Here is an 18973-nt window from a genome sequence, read left to right on the forward strand (position 1 = left end):
TTAACCGATAACACGCTCTTGTACAATTATCATTACTGGAATATATAAATTGCAATATTTTAAAAGTATTTCTTGTGATAAAAATCTTAAGGGCAGAGTTAAAATATTCATTAGCATTTTAAGATATGTCTGGAAAAAAAAATATAATAGACAGTGCAATTTTTTGTCCAGATGCTCAGTCTGTGAGCAGACAGATTTTTCTGTTTTGCTTTGTTCAGGTACGATGTTAATTTATTCACCATTCGCCAGCCTCTCTCTAAATGCAACAACTTACTCGACTGAACTAAAATAATGCGCAATTATCGACTTAATACATTGTCTTTATTACTTTACAAAAATGCAAATAACAAATATTTACCTTTGTATATTAACGAGTTAAGGCCAAACATATAAATAGGATTTCTTTTTTTATTATACCCCTCAAACAAAGATGGTACATGTATGTGTCTATGTGTTTGTGAGTAAATGGGGTATTTTGGAATAATCTATATACAAAACGTCATATCATCGTCAAACGGGAGTGTATATGCGCATGATTAGTCCAAGTATTGCCTAGTAAAGGGCGCTTACTTCCTCTGACGAAGTGGTATTGCATGGATATTAGTCACACTTTATGAAAGGGTTTGTAAATAGAGCTTCATTAATATCAACGAGTAAAATTTCCTAAAATGAAATTATTATTCAATTTTTCTACATCTTTAGTTTGAAGTGTTTATATATCATATAGACGTTTAAAAAGTGGAAAATGCAACAGGTTCAGCATTAGTGTGATTATTATTATTATTATTATTATTATATACCACATTTATATAGCACTCTTTTCATATAAAAATACGTTCAAAAGTGCTTTACATAAAAACATTTATATAATGTTCAATAAAAAAAAAAAAAAAAAAAAAAAAAAAAAATTGGGAATTGAACTATTATAGAAGAAATTAAAATTACATTACGGTAATGAGATACCAAGCATTTTAAATTGGAAGGTAGGCAGATCAAAACATGAAACAAAAATACAATATCATAAAACATTAACTGACCTATGACTGATTATTTGATTTGTCGTCACAGCTGTTGAAGATTTGCCTTTTGTTTCTTTGTCCGATTCTTCTTTGTTTAACTTGAGACTTTCATCAGACAGCATAACTTCCAGTGCTTCCTTATTATGAAATTTTTCTACCACCAGTTGTGCAACTGTAAGACAAAAATGACATTGCTACATATTTTCATATCCTGAAATTTCGTTAATTTACTGAAATCTCGGTGGACTCCTCTAATTCATTCGCTAAGTAACAAATCTAAAATCTAACAGAAATTTTTCCTGTTTTCAAACCCCTACGCATGTATATCTACGTGCAATGTAAGTAAATGCTATACATTTGCAACACTGCACCTTTGTGTAACACCACCATTGTCCTTATTATGTTTAGAAATGTTTCTATTCTCTGTTTTCCCAACACCTGCGTAGTAGCTCATGGAATGATCAGCACTCCATTGTATATACATTAAGGTAGTTCTGCACGTTTGAACTGATGGCGTAGCGTCATTTTTCCGGATAACGTAGAATAAGGCCTGGATTCGGCCTACGGAAATGAAAATCAACCTATTAATCAATGGCAACCTGTGAGTAACTTTATCAAAATGAGACTGTAACTATCTTTGAAAAGTTAAAATATTATATTAAAACATCTGACACGTTTAATGTTGTCTTCAGAATAGCTTGAAATCTGCTGTTCACTTCAATCATGGTCAAATATCTCAAAAATAAGCACTAACCTATACATTTTATTTCATCATATTAAAGGCCATATGTTTATTTAGGACTATGAGAAGTTTCATTAAAGCCTACATTATAGAAAGATTTCTACTGGTGAAAATATTATGATAGTTGTGATTTTCCTATAGACTCCCTTTATGAAAAAATGCATGAGGTCCAAATTTTTCAAACCAGTCTAGCAAAAAAATCAAGCACACGGCCCTTTCTTTTTATTTGCTGAATTTTTAAAATATGTTTTGAAGTTTAAAAAAAAAAAAGTTTAATCAAATTCTACATTGTAGAAAAAATTTCGATCCAAACGTGCACAAATACCTTAAGCGTTAAATATGTAATATGGCTTTAAAAAGTAAAACCTTTTCAAAACTTAGGAAAACAGGACAACCTAAATGTCAATTTTTTGTTCAAATTCAATTAAACGGCCTGTATGGGAAGAAAAGTAAAATATATATGGACATAATTTCAAACAGACTGACAAACGGAAAATAATATGTCTCCCAATATTACTAAGAATATTTATTTGTTTAACTGTTTGTTTATACATACCGTCTTCTGTTTCAAATGTAACATAGGCAACGTTATTGCTACTGTCCACATAACAATTTGTAATATTACCACCCCCAGAGAGCGCCGTGTTTTGAAAGTAAATTTTCAACGAATCCAGCTGACTGGCAATGTCTGAACTCCCTTTCACAAGTACAGTACGTGATATATATGGTTTATTTTCGTATAACTCCACACCAACAACCTGCCCGTCGATTGACAATTCCTTTTTCTGTAGAATGTTGGCAAAACCTTTAATAAAAATTACAAGTGAATTAGATTTAGACTGGAAAATACATACGATAATGCTCATCTTGACACGACTGCACTCCTCTTCTAAAAAGAAATGTAGACTTATTTGCAGGCATTTGTAAGTTTAAATGTTTGCCAATTATTAGGTACGTTCATATCGATTCTATTAAAGCTTGTATTAACTGGAGAGACGAGTTTACATTGTTTGAATGAGGTTTTCTCTATCAATTTACATTAAGTAACATTCAAGTTGAACTGCTGTTTGTCTTTTATTCTATGGATTTGTTTCCATTAATGAAAAAACCTGTTTCCAGGTAGTTTAAGGTGCCAGTCTTTTTCAATCACAGATTGTATAGTGAAGACTTATGCATTGCAAAGTATCAGGTAAACCTTATCTTTACCAAGAATAGGAAAAGACGGTCAAGAATCATGAGTCATTGCTGAATGTAGACAGTCGATAGATCTTTCTAAGATTATTAAATTCGGGCTTTTATTATTTTGTTTTAAATTTGTACACATGTTATTCGTGTAAAAGTCCAGCGCTAGTCAAACTGGAATAAGTAAGAATAAATTTTGATTATATTTTACCTTTTGAATCCTCAAACTCAACCACAGCGGACTTGTTGTCTTCTTCATGTTTAACGCTAACAACATGCACATCTGGGAACATTTTCTCTAAATGAACACCAAGTAGAGCTGCTAATGAAGAAGTCAACTTAGTAATCTTTATTCTTTTTACTTCTGTATCATCGGCATCTATTTTATCTTCAGCGGAAGACACTCGAATTTCTTTTTCTTCTGGCATCATTGCTACATTAAGCGGTTCAGACCTAAACACGTGATCATCTCTCTCTGCTACACTTTCAGCATCTTAAAATTAAAGTTCAATTAAAATATATTTATCATGCAGGCACGAGATAAACTTTTATCGTTTTGGATGGAAGTTATTCAAATCATTTTAAACGCGTTATCTATACATTTGTTTTGGTAGGTAAATGCATATGAATACTTGGTAGTCTGCTATAGTAAAGGTAGATGAAGTAGATAAAAATACTTGTGGTAGACCTTCAAATATGAAAACCGTGACGTAGTCTAGATATAGTGTGCATAATCAAAGTACAGTATCCGCAACGTATATTCAGAATCGGGTATTTTAGTAATATATTTCGCGCTAAATATAACATGGTCTAAAGTTAGGTTCCAGGACAGTATAACTAATATATAGAGGTAAATGGTAAAATTAAACTAATGTATAATGAATGTAAGATTTAGAGTCTTTATCGCACAGTTCCTTCGAAAGATATAAGCTCTTTTTATCGGCCGCTGTTAAATGTAGTATTAATATTTTCTTGTATAATTTTAAATTTACCATTCTTTGTCTCAAATGTGAACGTAGCTACACCAGGTTCTATACATTTGTATTCTGTCACGTTAACAGTTGCTCCGTCTGATCTACCCTTGTCCTTGAAGTACATTTTAAGGTACCTCAACGTATTGACATTGATGACGTCTCCCGATCCCCTCACTTGAATTGTGCGAAGGAACACAGGCTCATCTTCGCCATTGTTCTTGTTGTCTTTCTTATCTTGTGTCTCTGTGGAAGACAATGTATCCATATTCTCAGTATAGTTATTACTACTGTAACGATGTTTCTTTAAGTGGCGGAATAACGTTGTCGTTGTTTACGTCCATTTCATCGAATTCTTGTTCAGTTTGAACACTATTGGCTTGTACAAATAGCACTTGTATGTGATATTCATGAATATGTAATTGTATAAAAGGTTCATCTTATAACATTTTATAAACCAGAAGAGAAAAAGCTCTAAAGCTACGTTATGATATAAACTCATATTTCATTTTATTCATTGTTTGAGTAAACAGTCACTTTCAAAGACCTTAAGTACATTTTCCTAAGTCCTTTGCCTTAGAACGTTTGCTAATTGTGTTTTAATCTCACCGACACAAATTTTAGGTTATATATGAACGTTTGGATTTCATGTCAGAGGAAGGCCCAAGATGCAGTTCTGGGCATTCTTTCTGGCATGGGCGGGTATTTAAGGTAGAATCATCGTTCTTCCTAAAGCCAGATGGACGTATTTTTTAAAAGAAAAAGACTCAACACCTCAACCCCGACGGCGGTGACAGGAAAATATGTAATATGCTTTGACGGAAACTCTGTTCAGTAATTATTTGTAAACATATAGGCTACATTACTCTTTTCAGACTCAGACTCGGGTGCAGATGCATTTCTTTCTAATATGGATGCCTTTGACGCCTCTTGTATTTGCTTTTCATCTGAAACGATAACGATTCCGTCTTTCTCGAGCTCGTCTGCTGATATGTGACCAACAGTTTCTTCAGTGAGGTCCTGCAACGATGTGATTTCCTCGTTGGCTTCTTTTATATTTGCTCCAAGTTCACTTGAACCATTTACTTCAAAATATAAATTCTAAACATTTATATAAAACGATTTATGCTTTCCAGAAGCTATTTCATATGTAGTGGAGTATAAATTAATAGGTAAGTACAGTTTCGGTAGATAGGTTATGGCAGGGTTTTGTGATAACATGTCAATGAATTTAGCATTGTTAAATTACTTTTAGAACAAAGAACCATAAATCAAATATATAATGTGTAGGTCCTGGTAATAACATTCCATTTATGCGATTACTCTGTAGCGCAAATAAAACGTATGATAGCTCAAATTCATTCATGAAATTATCTACCATACCATGTTTTCCTAACACTTCTCGAAATCCTTTGTCATCGTTTATTTTTTCAACAGATTTCATTCCTTCTGTCTGTGCCGACACATCTCCCGCACAAATGTTGAAACCATTTGCTAGTTTGTCACATTCTGAAAAAGACAATATTGTTTTTCTTTTAGCGAACATAATTTTCAACTGAAAACCTGACACAATAAACATGATTCCATGCAAGACTATGTAATAATAATACTATTTCTGTTTTGTATGTAAGAGGGTCGTTCACAAAATACGTAGACTGTTGCAATTACTACAGAACCAGTCAATACAAACGTCCTAAATTTGCATCAGTTGATAAATAGTGTATTTGCTACAAATGTAACAAAATCATGCATTTCATTTGTCCTGCGGTCATTTGTGTAAGCAAGCGATACGTATACCGGCCCACGTCAGCGACGTCTTAATAAGGTCAGCATTGTTTACGATGTTTTTCGTAATCAACTTAATATGTAAAAATATATGGAACAGCTTTCGCCATTTAGCATCTGTGTATCATTTAAGAAAAGAATAGTCACTTGCGACAAGATAGTATGTAGATATTTGACTGTTTTCTCATTTATTTCTCTGGAAATCATAAAAAAATATTCATAGGTGTGTTATGCTTTATCAAGTTATCAAAATTATTGCTAATTGATGATTGACCTGTCTTTCTAGGTAAATCACATAAACTCTTGTTTTCGACAGTAATTCAGAAGTTAATGTTATGCGTTTTGCATTATTTAATGTTTTGTTAATATTTTAGATGTTCTTGTGACGTCATTTTATGTCAGATCACATATGACTCACCTAGACAAAACATTGTCTATTTTAGACAGACGTTAAATGTTAAAGAGACATCACTTGTATGTTAAACAAGTATATTCACGGAATAAATGTGATTTTCGACTGCAGAAATTTATGTAACATCATTTGCAGTTATTGGTAATAATACATTTACGAAACGTCGACTAGGCAATTAGCGCGTTACTATGGTACTAAATAACGTCACAATTTCGTTATGTACGATGTCATTCTATTTTAAACATTACTGTTGCTAACGGACAGGTTATTGGTAATAACGGATCCTGTTACATCCAATTTCATACGATAGGGAATATATAGATCCAGTCTAAATATTTACTGAACACTCCTCATATGAGGTAAACTATCTTTGTAAGTCATTTTTGGCTATAGCTTACCTATTGCAGTTGCAAGCTGATACAGGCTCTCAAAGGTGACATTTCCTTTGATGCATACCGTATCATTGCATATATGCCCTATTTCTAATGACATATTCGTTAAATGTTCTTTGAATGAATCGCCCTCTAAATACTCCATGAGCTGCATTAGCCCAAGGCATGAACGACATGAAACTGACATAAGGATACAATGTTTTTCCACTTTTATTGTGTCAACGTCAGAAATCGCTCGAACGTGCTCAATGATGAGATCTACCGTATTCCTCACCGCGGCGAAGTCTTTGGGGGTGTCTGACATTTTGATGGCCGCCTCCCATACTGTTGCTAGAATATTCTCGGCGAGTTCTATCTTTTCTTCTGTCCTTCCTAGTGTAACCATTTTCAGTTCCAAAACTTGAAGTGATGAGAAAAATATTTCAAATTATCGATAAATGAGACAAAAGGACAAGACCAAAGATCCATTTGAAATACCCATGTTCCAAAGACGAAGTCTCATAAAAAAACAACTCTAAAGTAGTGTATGAATTGATGTGTAACTCATGAATATATACACACAAATAAATAGTTTAAAAGAATGGAAACAAATAAAATCCAAATAAAGGAACAACGGTTGCACCGTCTTGAAACGGTCGGTCACTGTAAACACTTTACAATTTAAACAAGCTGATTGTGAACAAATTTCATTCTTTCTTCCCAAAATGGTTCAAAGTAATAAAAGTTATCCCCACCAGGTGAATCCCTTACACATGTAATAAGCAAAAGGATAACATACATAATTTAGGGCCTGACGAAACAGACCAGAGGATAACAACAGCTCATCATTGGATGTTCTGATTTTTCCCGTATTGTGTCATTAGTTAAAATACGTATGAGCCTATTTACTCCGTACAATTATCAGCACATGGTTTATTGAGACATATGGTTACACACTTTACCTTGTTCGTGTTTGAAAACATGACTACCATCTGCCATCTGATTTAATGCAATATTCAGTTTCTCCAGTACTTCTGTAATAAACAACGTGATTCACACGCTAATGAGTATACAATAGGAGTACAACTGAAAAAAAAAATAGGCAGCGAACATTCCTATTCCACTGAATCCCACGCAGCATGCACTTCGAAAATACATTTTAATGTTTCTTGTGTAAAATGTATAACATACTAGAATGTCGTGTTTAGATAAATGCCAACAGTGAAGAAAAAAATGTTGTTGCAAGGTACCAAAGACGCCGCACATTTTTATTGTGGTTAATACGTAATTTTGTATGGAATGCACGGGACTTTTACATGTCGAATTCATGTGCTCTTACCTTCAATTTCTGTTATTCTATGCAGTGAATATTAACGAAAATACGTATTGTGACCTACTGGACTAGTGGGGTTACTTATTTGTCGTGTTATTGGAAGATGAGACTTTATGAAAGGTTAGAAGAGCGTAATGGCATTTAAAAGTAGTATCCTTCAGCAATCATTATGAAAAAAGAGGTAATTGACGGTTTCCAAACGTGAATAGTACATTTACAAATTCCATGTATCGCTACGTCACTCATCGCTATTACAGGTAACAAATTGTCATAGTACAGAGATATCGGACATTAAAATGCTGTAGCACATGAATTTAATGACTGCTAGTAGATCTATTGCAATTGCATAGTTTTTATCTTGAAATGTAAATGAAGAAAATGATATACCTGCCAGTGATACAAATTTTGTTTATATTAAAAGTTAATGAGATGGCTTTAATGGTGCGGTACATTGTTTTGGTTTCTATTTCTATTACACATGTATGCAATACCCATGTATACCTATCATACATTTTAAGAACTTCTATTTTAGCAATACATTTTGTTTAAATAAATGTGAGGTGACCAGTTAGAAATTTTGCTCAGTGTATTGTAATACTGGCTTTTTGATTGTAAATAGACCCAATATAACGTGAAGATCCCCTTTAAAATTCGGACATTACAAATTAGATTATCTGCCTACAGCAGTAATTTGCGTAAGGTGACGTAGTCCGGTTCCATAAATATTTTTTATATAGACAGGATTCCTTTGAAATAAGCAGCAACTGAGCCATCCTATCATTTGTAGGATAATGTTTTGTTTAAATGCTCAAATACTTAATAAATTTGAGTTCTTCCTGATACATCAACACTGATCATTTTGTACATATTTAGAAAAAGACGTTCTATACGCAATATTTTTATGTATCCCTATCACATATTAAATGTGCTTCGGATCATTTCTGCTTCCTAATAACAAGGATCTCCTTTTCCTGGAACTTTGTAAAACTGTATTCTTTGTTAGTTCTTATTGTTTTAATCGGCTATACAATATTTAAAATTCAATGACCTACAGTATGTTTTCATGAAAATATATTACATTATTTCAAAGTACAGAACTTTTACAAAATATGACATAATGAGACAGTTTTGCAATGTAGAGTCTGACTTCCGGCAAAATAAAGTTCTCTGCGGCAGTATTGCCATTACCCCAAAACAATAGCATATTATTTTAAAGTTTTAAAACATACCTGTATACATTTCAGAAAGGTTCTTTACATTCAGTCCTTGTGATTTAAGCTGGTCAAAGTAAGTATCAGTGTTGTCTATATCTGTATCAACTTCCTTTCTATATTTTTCAATAAGTACTCGACACTTTGTGTAGGTTTCAGCACCAGCCAGCGGAGACAACGTCTTTAAACTAGACACAAGGTCTTCGCAGCAAATTGAAAACTCTTCGTTATTCAGAGAGAGGTATGCAGTCTTTGCATACTCTTTCCTGGCGTTTGATATTATGTATACTTCATTTAAAATAACTTGGTTCTCATTACAGATGTGAGAAATTATCAGTGCCAGGCTTTGGATATCCCAGGTGGAGGTGTTTGTGTTAATTCTTGTCCCGTTTGGGGAGTTTTGCGGGTAAATATCGGTAAGTGCACTCTGTTCGTTCTCCAGTAACATTTCGCGACTATCTAATAGAAAGTCGTTTAGAGATACACCCGTCTTTTCTAATTCTTGATTTAGCAGTTCGGACAAAACCATCCTTCCACCTTCAAACAATAACTTAATGTATCGGAGGTAACGCTTTGGTTTTGTTTTGAAGTAGAAAAAGAATTCTGCAAGTTTGAAGAAGGAAAAATTATGTTTGGTAATTCATCTTTTTTTATCTCAAAGTAGTCCCACATTTTAAATCAGTAAAAATACCAAATTCACATCCTTTTCTATGAAAAAATAAACAATTTAATCAGAGAGACGGAGATGATAGGAGACCTATATATGTATATAAATATAACTATTCTTTTTTAAGTTTTTAAGCGAGAAATTTTATTCTAAATATTGAAATATTTAGTTGAAAATTTGCATTTTGTTTCAAGCAACCCTCAATATCCTTACTAAATCTGTGCTAAATAGTCTTTCAAAGGAGAAACATACCTTTCGACTTCTTCACTAGGTCTTCTACCTGTTATATGGAAATTATAATTTCATTTTAAATTTAGTAGGTAGTTTAGCGGCGTTGATCTCATCTTATTTTATTTAATAAAAATATAGGTAATTAGTCATAATAGTTCGATGCATGGATATACTTATAGTTAAACTGTGGAGTAATCTATTACGGCTAATACATACGCCATTCTAAAATTAATGACAATCGTGCTTAAATATGGTATAAAGTCTGTATACAGTGTTCAAATTCAGTTTATCCTTTCAAAGTATTCGCCCTTGATATCCATGTACTTTTGCCTTATAGAAATCAAAGCGGTGGACGCTGCAGAGTTATCTCTCCTGGTATGATCTAGGTAACAGAAAAAGTAACATCCCCACGTGCTTTTCCCGATAAATAGTTGCGCCTATATGCTAGTCAGCATCTTTTTCGGGCGTGAAAGGCGAAAAAGAAACAAGGACTTAGATCTGATGAATAAGCGGGATAATTCACTATACCACTTTTACATCTCTCACATTTTTTTAACGATGGCACTTTTGTGAGCCGCAGCGTTGTCATAGATCGACTTGTGACAGCGGAGTCTATTCCTTGGACATTTTTTTTATTATGTTTAACTGTATTTTCAGTAGTCTGGCTCTATAAATCATTGCAGTTACTGACTTTCCTGACGGTGCAACAGTAATCCTTGATTACAGCAGATGAAATGGAATACAAAACCTTTGGAACACTTTCAGTTCTTTTTGCAATAACCTGTCTACGATTACCTTTTTGCAGCCACCGTCTTTTGTCAACGCAACACTGTAGCTCGTAATGTATATCCAGGCCTATGTCCTGTTAGTAGCTCTGTGCGATCATCTAAATTTGAGTATATTTTCAGCGTTTTTTAGCACTTGATCCTCGTTTAACCATCGGACACAAACATTTCTTAAAACCAAGTGCTTGGTGAGAATCTCTCGGGTTCTTCCCGTTGACATACCAAGAAAAGACGCACCACGTGTACCTAGCGTCCTCAATTGGACGTCTTACCGCAGCAATGTTCGTTCACGCCATGGCTCTTTTGGGCCAGCCAGGAAGAGTCCTGACTGAACATTTTTAAATTAAGTACCCACCTGTAAACAGTTTTCTCTGATACTACTGCAGACTTACCGTAAGTATGCATTTCACAAGTTTCTGCCTTGCAAAAACAACGTACTTTAATGTACGCTCTAATTTCAGATTTTTTGTTTGCTTTTCATAACTACGCGTGTATATGACTACACACCTGATACAAAACTAAATATCCAAAACGTACGATAGTTTTCAATAAAACTTTGTAGGATTATAAAGGAGTCATTCATATATCATCAATATAAAACGCGAGTTTCTTGCATGTCAGACTATGCGAAAGCGCTCGATTGTCATTATTTTAGAATGGCCCTCGTAGAGGTATAGTTGCTACTCGCGGGACCGACCAATTAGCTTAATAGAAGTTAACAGGACCGACTCCTAGGCGAGAGCAACATAAAATTCGCCCTCCACATTTGATTAATCTAGAGTGATAAAATATGTAAGAAATTCTTTGGAAGCTCAAAATGCAACCCAGCAAATTCATATCAGACACGACGCCCCCTTACATTTGCTTAAACGGAACTATGGCTTTTCCTGTTGGACTTCTGTCCTTGTTTTCTATCATACAGTAGAATTAATGGGCTACATAATAAAAATGATCAGAACAACTATAAACATTTAAGTAGAAATCCACGCCCGTATGTTAGTTAACTGACCACCATGATACACTATACAACTTTTGCAAGTTCGTTTGTTTGTTTGTTTGTTTTGGGTTCAACGCCGTTTTCTCAACAGTATTTCAGACACATTTTTGGCTAATGTCAATAAAAACTGCAGCAATATTAAAATATCGTCTTTCCGATCAAATATGATAACGATAATTTTGCGAACGAAGAAGATGACAATATATCGTAAATTATTTGAATCGTAACATTACAATAAGGTAACCCTTAAACTTTACATCTATATAAATTTTAAATCCCAAATGACTGACTGCAGTACACATTTCATACTTATGTATCAACCCCGTTACATTTTAATGGAACATCCGTCAAAATAACCTAATATAATGTGAATATTTTATATAGGGTGAGTAACGTCACTAATGATATCATATTGTTACGGCGTTCAAAATTACATGAAAGTTATTGTCAAATCTAGTCAGTCAAAGTAACAAATAAAGAAAGAACTTGTAACAAAACAATTCTTAGCTTTGCATCTGGAAATATGCAGGATTAATAATAGGTTCTTGAAGTCGCACAATACTCACGCTGCCGCGTTCGTGTTTAGATCATTACATATAAATACTAACTTGCAATATAGTTCAAATGTCCGAGGGAGGCTGTCTTCAAGCCCTTGGCGAATGTGAGGTTTGTGACAAAGTTGTTTAATCCTGCTGGGGTGGAAATACTTCTTATTGTACGGTTACCTTACGTAACTGTCACGGCCCAATGGTTTTACGTCCGGTTGTTATATTTATTTAAATAAAACAGTTATAAAAACGTGTGTCCAACAGCATTAGAATATGTCGATATTTGACAAATAACAACAAAAACTAAATGTAGAGTTAAATTGTTAAGTATATCTGACATACTGTTGAAAACTGACCTAAACCCAACAAAACAAAACAAATTATGTCAGTACTTACTGCAACATTCATATATAAATATTTATTGTTTACAATTATTAAAGTTATTATTTACCTCATCTCGTAGGTATGACAGTGTTTCTTGTCCTTCGTTATACCATCGCCGTATCAGTGCGAAATACTTCCTTTCCTGCTCGCCTTCCAAATCTAACTTTCCGTATTTATATTCATCAATTTTTGTCTTAACAGCATCTTTGTTTCTAACATCGATAAACAGTTCGAAGCTTGTCACAGTTTCTTCTATTTGCTTCCAAAAGTCGTTAAACTCCTGCACCGTAAGCCGAGCAGTCGCACTATGTCCGACTATAGCATTTCTTAAATGTTTTAAACGCAATAAATTCGCGCCAATTGAAATGTCATGTTGATCAACGTTTCTATTCCAACCATTTGCTGGTGGATCTATCATTCCAGTGAAAATATTTGTCAAAAGTGTAATTAACAAAGCGAGATCGAACTCATTAGGATTTGGATCAGAAGTAACCTGTCGGTATTGTTCACAACTTAGAACATGTCTACGCTTTAGTGCTCTTAATTCGTCACAGATTGTTCCACAAGTGAAAAATGTATGGACTTCATGCTTCGGTTTAAAGTGATAAAAAAGATTTCTCACTGTTTCTGTACCGACTTCGACTATGAATCTGATGATCCTCAAATAATAAACACATTTTTGTGGATTATGTGACATTTTTGAGAAAGCATGTATTAGTCCATTTGATCCATTTTAGTAGCGATTGTGCAACTGCTGGAACAACAAAATAACGTGCTGTTTAAGTAAGGAAATTTAGACTCTGCATGATGAATGTATACAACTGCGTTTAATATAACCCCACAATACTATTCCGAGATAAATTGCACACAGCAGTTATTTTCTAGGAGTGCCACCTTCACAAAGAGAAATAGTAAATATTAAAATTGGATTATATAACACAATAAAAAGATATTAATTATACTTTAGTTTTTATATTTGCTTTTTCTTGGTGTGAAAGTTATTCGATTTAGAAATCGGCTAAGATGTGCATTTTTTTCGAAATATTACGGAGGTATATCTAAGTGAACGCTACTGTATATCATAATACTTTTGAAATTATTACCAACTTGGTTTGGCAAATAGAAAAGGTGGAAAACCACAGGTCTCACAACACGATAAATGAAAGTTTTGCAGGTTCGGCTTGATTATGCCTGATCTCGGCCAGTAGTGGAAATGCGACCTAAAGCATATTAAATCGGAATTTTGCTTTAAATCGTGAATGAATAAAACATACTTTCCTGCGACAGAATTTAATCTTTCTTTTATATCAGAGGTTATGTTTAAGTAATGACATTACGTGACCAGCAGACATGAGCTTGTTACTAGATGACGTATTTTCGATACTTAACAGTAGATAAATTTTACTTTCGAATGCCATTCAAAACATATCTGACAACTGCGTAATGGGAAACCTTTTGGAAAATATTTTTATCTTTCCATCAGTTTTTCAATCGTGAGTAAAATACATACACTAACATTTTTTCCAGTTATCCTTCTCTTAAACATGTTTTATAAATAAAATTTTCGTTTCACGAAACAGGCTTTAAACGAGAAATCAAACTTTAAACGTTTATGATAACACACATATATCGTACTTATCCCTTATGCAACCGAATTAGTTGTCTAACGATTGCTTGTTTTGTTTGCTTACTTACATGTCAAATTTTTAAACGATTAGATTAAACTTTTATCATGTCCAAAACCGTACAGTTTACGTGAATAAAATTATCTGTCTGTCTGTCTAAATGCACGGCGATTTATAATTGTTTGTTGACATATATATCGTAGTTTTAGCAGTATTTAAGTAAAGTAATGGTAGTCAGTTTACTTTGTAAGTGATTTTTCTTTATATTTAAAATCCGCAAAAGGCAAAATTTCAACCCCGAACAATAATACTTGTCAAGTAATTTTGTATGCTGTACTGATTTGAAAGACAAGCCCTTTATTTATTTCGCCTTCTGTTAAAGTTACTTTAGTATTCGTAAAAAGAGGCTTGGAAAAGACTTTTGATTGCATTTTATTCTGAATGCTTAATTTCTTCGGTTGCTGGAGTTGCAATGTTAGTCGCAATAGATAAATAGGTAGATGATACTTGCACAGGAAGATATTATAGTATATAATTTATTTAAGTCCTGTAACGATTTACGTTATGAAAATTTGGGTGAGAAGACTAAGGCCCTGTAAAAGTTTTATTTATACAAATTAAGGAGATACATTATATGAGAAACAATTGAATTTTCTTGGAACTATCCAATTAATATTAACATGACGAACTTTAGAGAATAGTGTTATCAGTACTGAAACTGAAAAAATCCTGTCATTTCACAATACAGTCAAATCTATCTATAAAAACCACCCTTAGGAGAGCCAAAACGTGGTCTTTATTGGGAGGTGGTTTTTATTCACAGGTTAAAACACACTGTAAATGTAAAAATAGGAAAGAGCACATGTGGTCTTAAGAGCCAGGTGGTCTCTGTTCAGAGGTGATCTTTAACACAGGTTTCCGCTAGGACGGAACACAGCAATTCAACCCTCCCAACAATAAATTTCCAGGAATTTGTTTGTTTTAGGTTTAACGCCGTTTTCCAACATTATCTCAGTTATGTAACGGCGGGCAGTTAACCTAACCAGTGTTCCAGGATTCTGTACTAGTACAATCCTGTTTCCGCAAGTAACTGCAAACTTCTCCACATGAATCAGAGCAGATTGAACGATTTCAGACACAATTTGTCTTCTATCAAATCATCACGGAAAACATACGCCTTGCCCGGGGATCGAACTCAAGACCCCGCGATCCGTAGATCTGCGCTCTACATACTGAGCTAAGCGGGCGGGTAACATGGACTGTAAGCGTACTTTTATTTGACATGTAAAATAATCAGTTTTATGCAATTTTGAAGTACTTCGGCATATTCTAAGATAAAAATATTAGAATTTTTACTAATAAAATCTTACAGAAGATCCTTAAGAAGCATAGAATACAACCAAGCAACAAGATAGCGGACTCGGTTTGATAGATATGTTCATGATAAGTAATGAAATGTGCAACCCCTGACATAAATCGAATTCTGTTACAGTGCAAACAAATGTACTCGATGATCCCAAAGAACCAGAAAATATATTAGTACCAAGTCCAAGTAGGCGGAGTCTTTGTCCTGTCCAAGTAAGGTAATGGCAGTTCCAGAATTAATGGAATAAGGGAGGGGGGGGGGGGGGGGGGGGGGGTCGGAAGGCACTTTTTGAGAAAAAAACCCACCACCCATATTTTTTTTATTTTCCTCCAACTCCACTACCCATAATTTTAATTTTCCTCCATAATTATGATTTTTTCCACTAACCCCCACCACCTATAATTATTAATTAAATGTACAGAAATCGAAACCTGGAAAGTTCTATTTTTTTATAACAGACGGCGGTAGAATTTACCGTTTTCCATTTCTATATCTCAAAAACGTCAAAGAGTCACAAAAATGCTTCATTCCGCTTGGAAAATTCGCCGTTAGAATAGAAAAATGTCTTTACCCTACCCACCTGATTTATTATAAGCACGTTTCGTTCAGGTCACCCGTAAAACACGTTCGTTTACCGCTTCCGACCTTGCACTTCAAGGAGTGAGTCGCCAGAACAAGTGAAAAAATCGTCATTACATGCCTGTTAGTGTCTAAACGTTAACATCATTTAAGTTAACATCATTTATTTTTGGAAGTTGAACACATAAATATAATATTAAGAACTAGAATGTTATATTGAATATTATAAATACAGACATTTCAGAGCCTGTCACGACGTACAGACAATATAAATTCAAGCTCTGAAACATGCAATTTTCATTTGGTTGTAGAACATTTAGTTTACAATTACATGAAAGTTTCAACACAGTAATGTTTCTGGTAACGCGAAAATATAACGCCGATACGTAATTTTCCTTAAGTAAACGATCATTTCCGAAGGAGCATCATGGAAGGTACGTGCAGGTTTCCCGCCAAAATACGAAGAAGAAAAGTATGTTTCCAGTTCCATCGAGAAATTCATCATGGCGCATACGATGGCCCGATATTTACGCATATCTAAGCCGGATTTTCATTCTGTTATTATTCACGTTTCCATCTTAACGTTCACATATGTAGGTGTGTTTAACATCTGCCGAACAATGTACGAAAATGTATATATCGATCTAGCACAATTTCTACTGAAATATGGTTTCGGAAGAATCGTGTTGAGCCATTACAACATACTGGTATCATCATCAAGTTCCCTGACGCCGACAAGGCTTGCCATTTCTTTGGACATGGTTTATGGAAATTTAGTCATCCGTTTTCAGAATCAGTACATGCTTTATTTCTCAAGAAAGTTTTAAAATTTAGTTAATGACAGATTATGTTATAGAAACTCATAGGAATTAGTTGTTTTGCGATTTTACCATTCAAAATAACGGGATACTGGAGGTAAACTGCCTTAATAATAAAGCTTTATATTTATTTAAATATTCCTCCGTGGTGTATTGGTCAAGACTGCAGGGAAATTTTTATCGCCGCGGCGGCCCGTGTTCGATTCCCGACTCGAGCATGTTTTTCTCTCTTTATTTGGCATTTTAAGACAGATTAGAAACAAAACCTCGTGTTCTATAAATGTTCAAAATATGACCAAACTTCAAGCGAAAATCTGGAGGTCAGTGCCTTTAAATGGCTAAACGCGAAAGTAACAACTTAAAGACAGGTAATGTTTCGAAAAAGATATGAACTATTTCGCACGTCATCTTTTTTACTTCATCGTAAAAAAAGTTTTAAAAAGGTTTTCTTTCTACGATGCTGGCTTTGTCATTAATACATGTACTTAAGTAGAAGTAAAAATGCAGTTATTTATGATAGGTCTGTCTATTATTTGCTTTAATCTGGGGGCAGAATATGATTTGTAATTTCACATTTCACATCAAATGAACACGTGGCTTTTGTTTTTATCATGCTCAACATAAATCATGCAAGTATTTAAAGAAATTGATGTTCGCGATTTTTTACACTTTAACTGAACAATTCGACAGAAAAAATAGACAAACAGCATGCGCAACAGTTTAAATAGTTCAAGTAAATGTTAGGCCACGTATTAGTAAAAACTGCAGTAAATATGATTGTATGCGATATTACTGACTTCCCATAATTAATTATAAACGAGAATGACTGTTGAGAATATTGATGTGGATTTTCTTAGCGACTTACGTATTTTCTTGTAAAAAAATCCAAATCGGCTAGTGCTTCACAAATATATTTAAATACCTGTGTCAGATATGTCCTTAATATAAATGATGACAATATGTTATTTACGTCGGCATCGGATAATGAAATCGGTACTATTTATTAACATACGATTTTATGTAGAATTGCACGTTGATTCTGTACGCCTGTTTTAAGTATTTGTGCGAGCATGGAAAGAATCGACTAATTTTTGGGAAAAGTGATCTTCATGCAAAGATTTTTACTTTTTATTCAGTTCTTGATTTCATTTCTGAAACTATGTACGTGGCATAACAAAAAATACGCGTCACTTGCCAGTCAGAATACATGAGTGTGAATGAAAGGCATCAATCGGTCTCCACGGATTTTATTGACTTCTACACAAGTGCGAGATACAGTACATAATCGGTGACACAATTCTATTACGTAAGGAAATGTTGACTGACATACTTTCAGCGACGCTATAAGCATGATCAAGACTTCAAATTCAAACGGAACGAGACAGAAAAAAGAAATATTTAATGAACAGAAATAAAAAAGATCATATTTCTTAGATCGGTAATGTCAAAATTGCGTTCAGTAAAGTAGCGACTTGTAGTTAAAAAGAAAGGAAAATGTCCGTAATTAATTAAGAGAGGTGATCAAACACCCATCCACCCATATTTTTTATATTTTTACAATCAACCCACCACCCATAAGGACGATTTTTGTGAGGACCACCACCCATAATAATGATTTTCCGATGGACCCCACTAACCGTCATTAAAAATTCGGTTGCCGTCCGATCCCCCCATACATACATACATACTGGAATCGCCCTAAGCTGAGACGTTTTACAGCCACCGCATTGTTCTCAAAGATCGCTGTTGTGATAGTTATTAGTAAATTTTAATCATAAACGAAATAAATTTAAACGGTAAAAAATGTAACAAATATGAAATGTAGATTACGAAAAACGTGTTGACATGTCATTAAGTACTCGCATATATTTATTTTACTGCAGTAATATCGCAAAAATATCACCGTTAAAAATAGTAAGGATAAACTTGTGTAACTTGGTTTCCACA

General features: G+C 33.9%; 1 protein-coding gene across 1 annotated transcript; it reads right to left on the reverse strand.

Moving 5' to 3' along the window:
• Positions 1-1018: 1018 nt before the first annotated feature.
• On the reverse strand, positions 1019-13399 carry LOC123546677 (uncharacterized). The gene is made up of 11 exons (XM_045333148.2): positions 12706-13399; positions 9946-9973; positions 9045-9629; positions 7445-7516; positions 6510-6902; positions 5298-5423; positions 4781-4999; positions 3936-4160; positions 3155-3436; positions 2318-2566; positions 1019-1191 (listed from the first exon to the last, which is right to left on the reverse strand). Exons 1-11 carry the CDS (start codon positions 13333-13335, stop codon positions 1019-1021), a joined length of 2982 nt encoding a protein of 993 aa, XP_045189083.2. The 5' UTR covers positions 13336-13399.
• Positions 13400-18973: the final 5574 nt, after the last annotated feature.

This window comes from Mercenaria mercenaria, chromosome 9 (assembly GCF_021730395.1).
Source record: "Mercenaria mercenaria strain notata chromosome 9, MADL_Memer_1, whole genome shotgun sequence".
Lineage (NCBI taxonomy): Eukaryota > Metazoa > Mollusca > Bivalvia > Venerida > Veneridae > Mercenaria > Mercenaria mercenaria.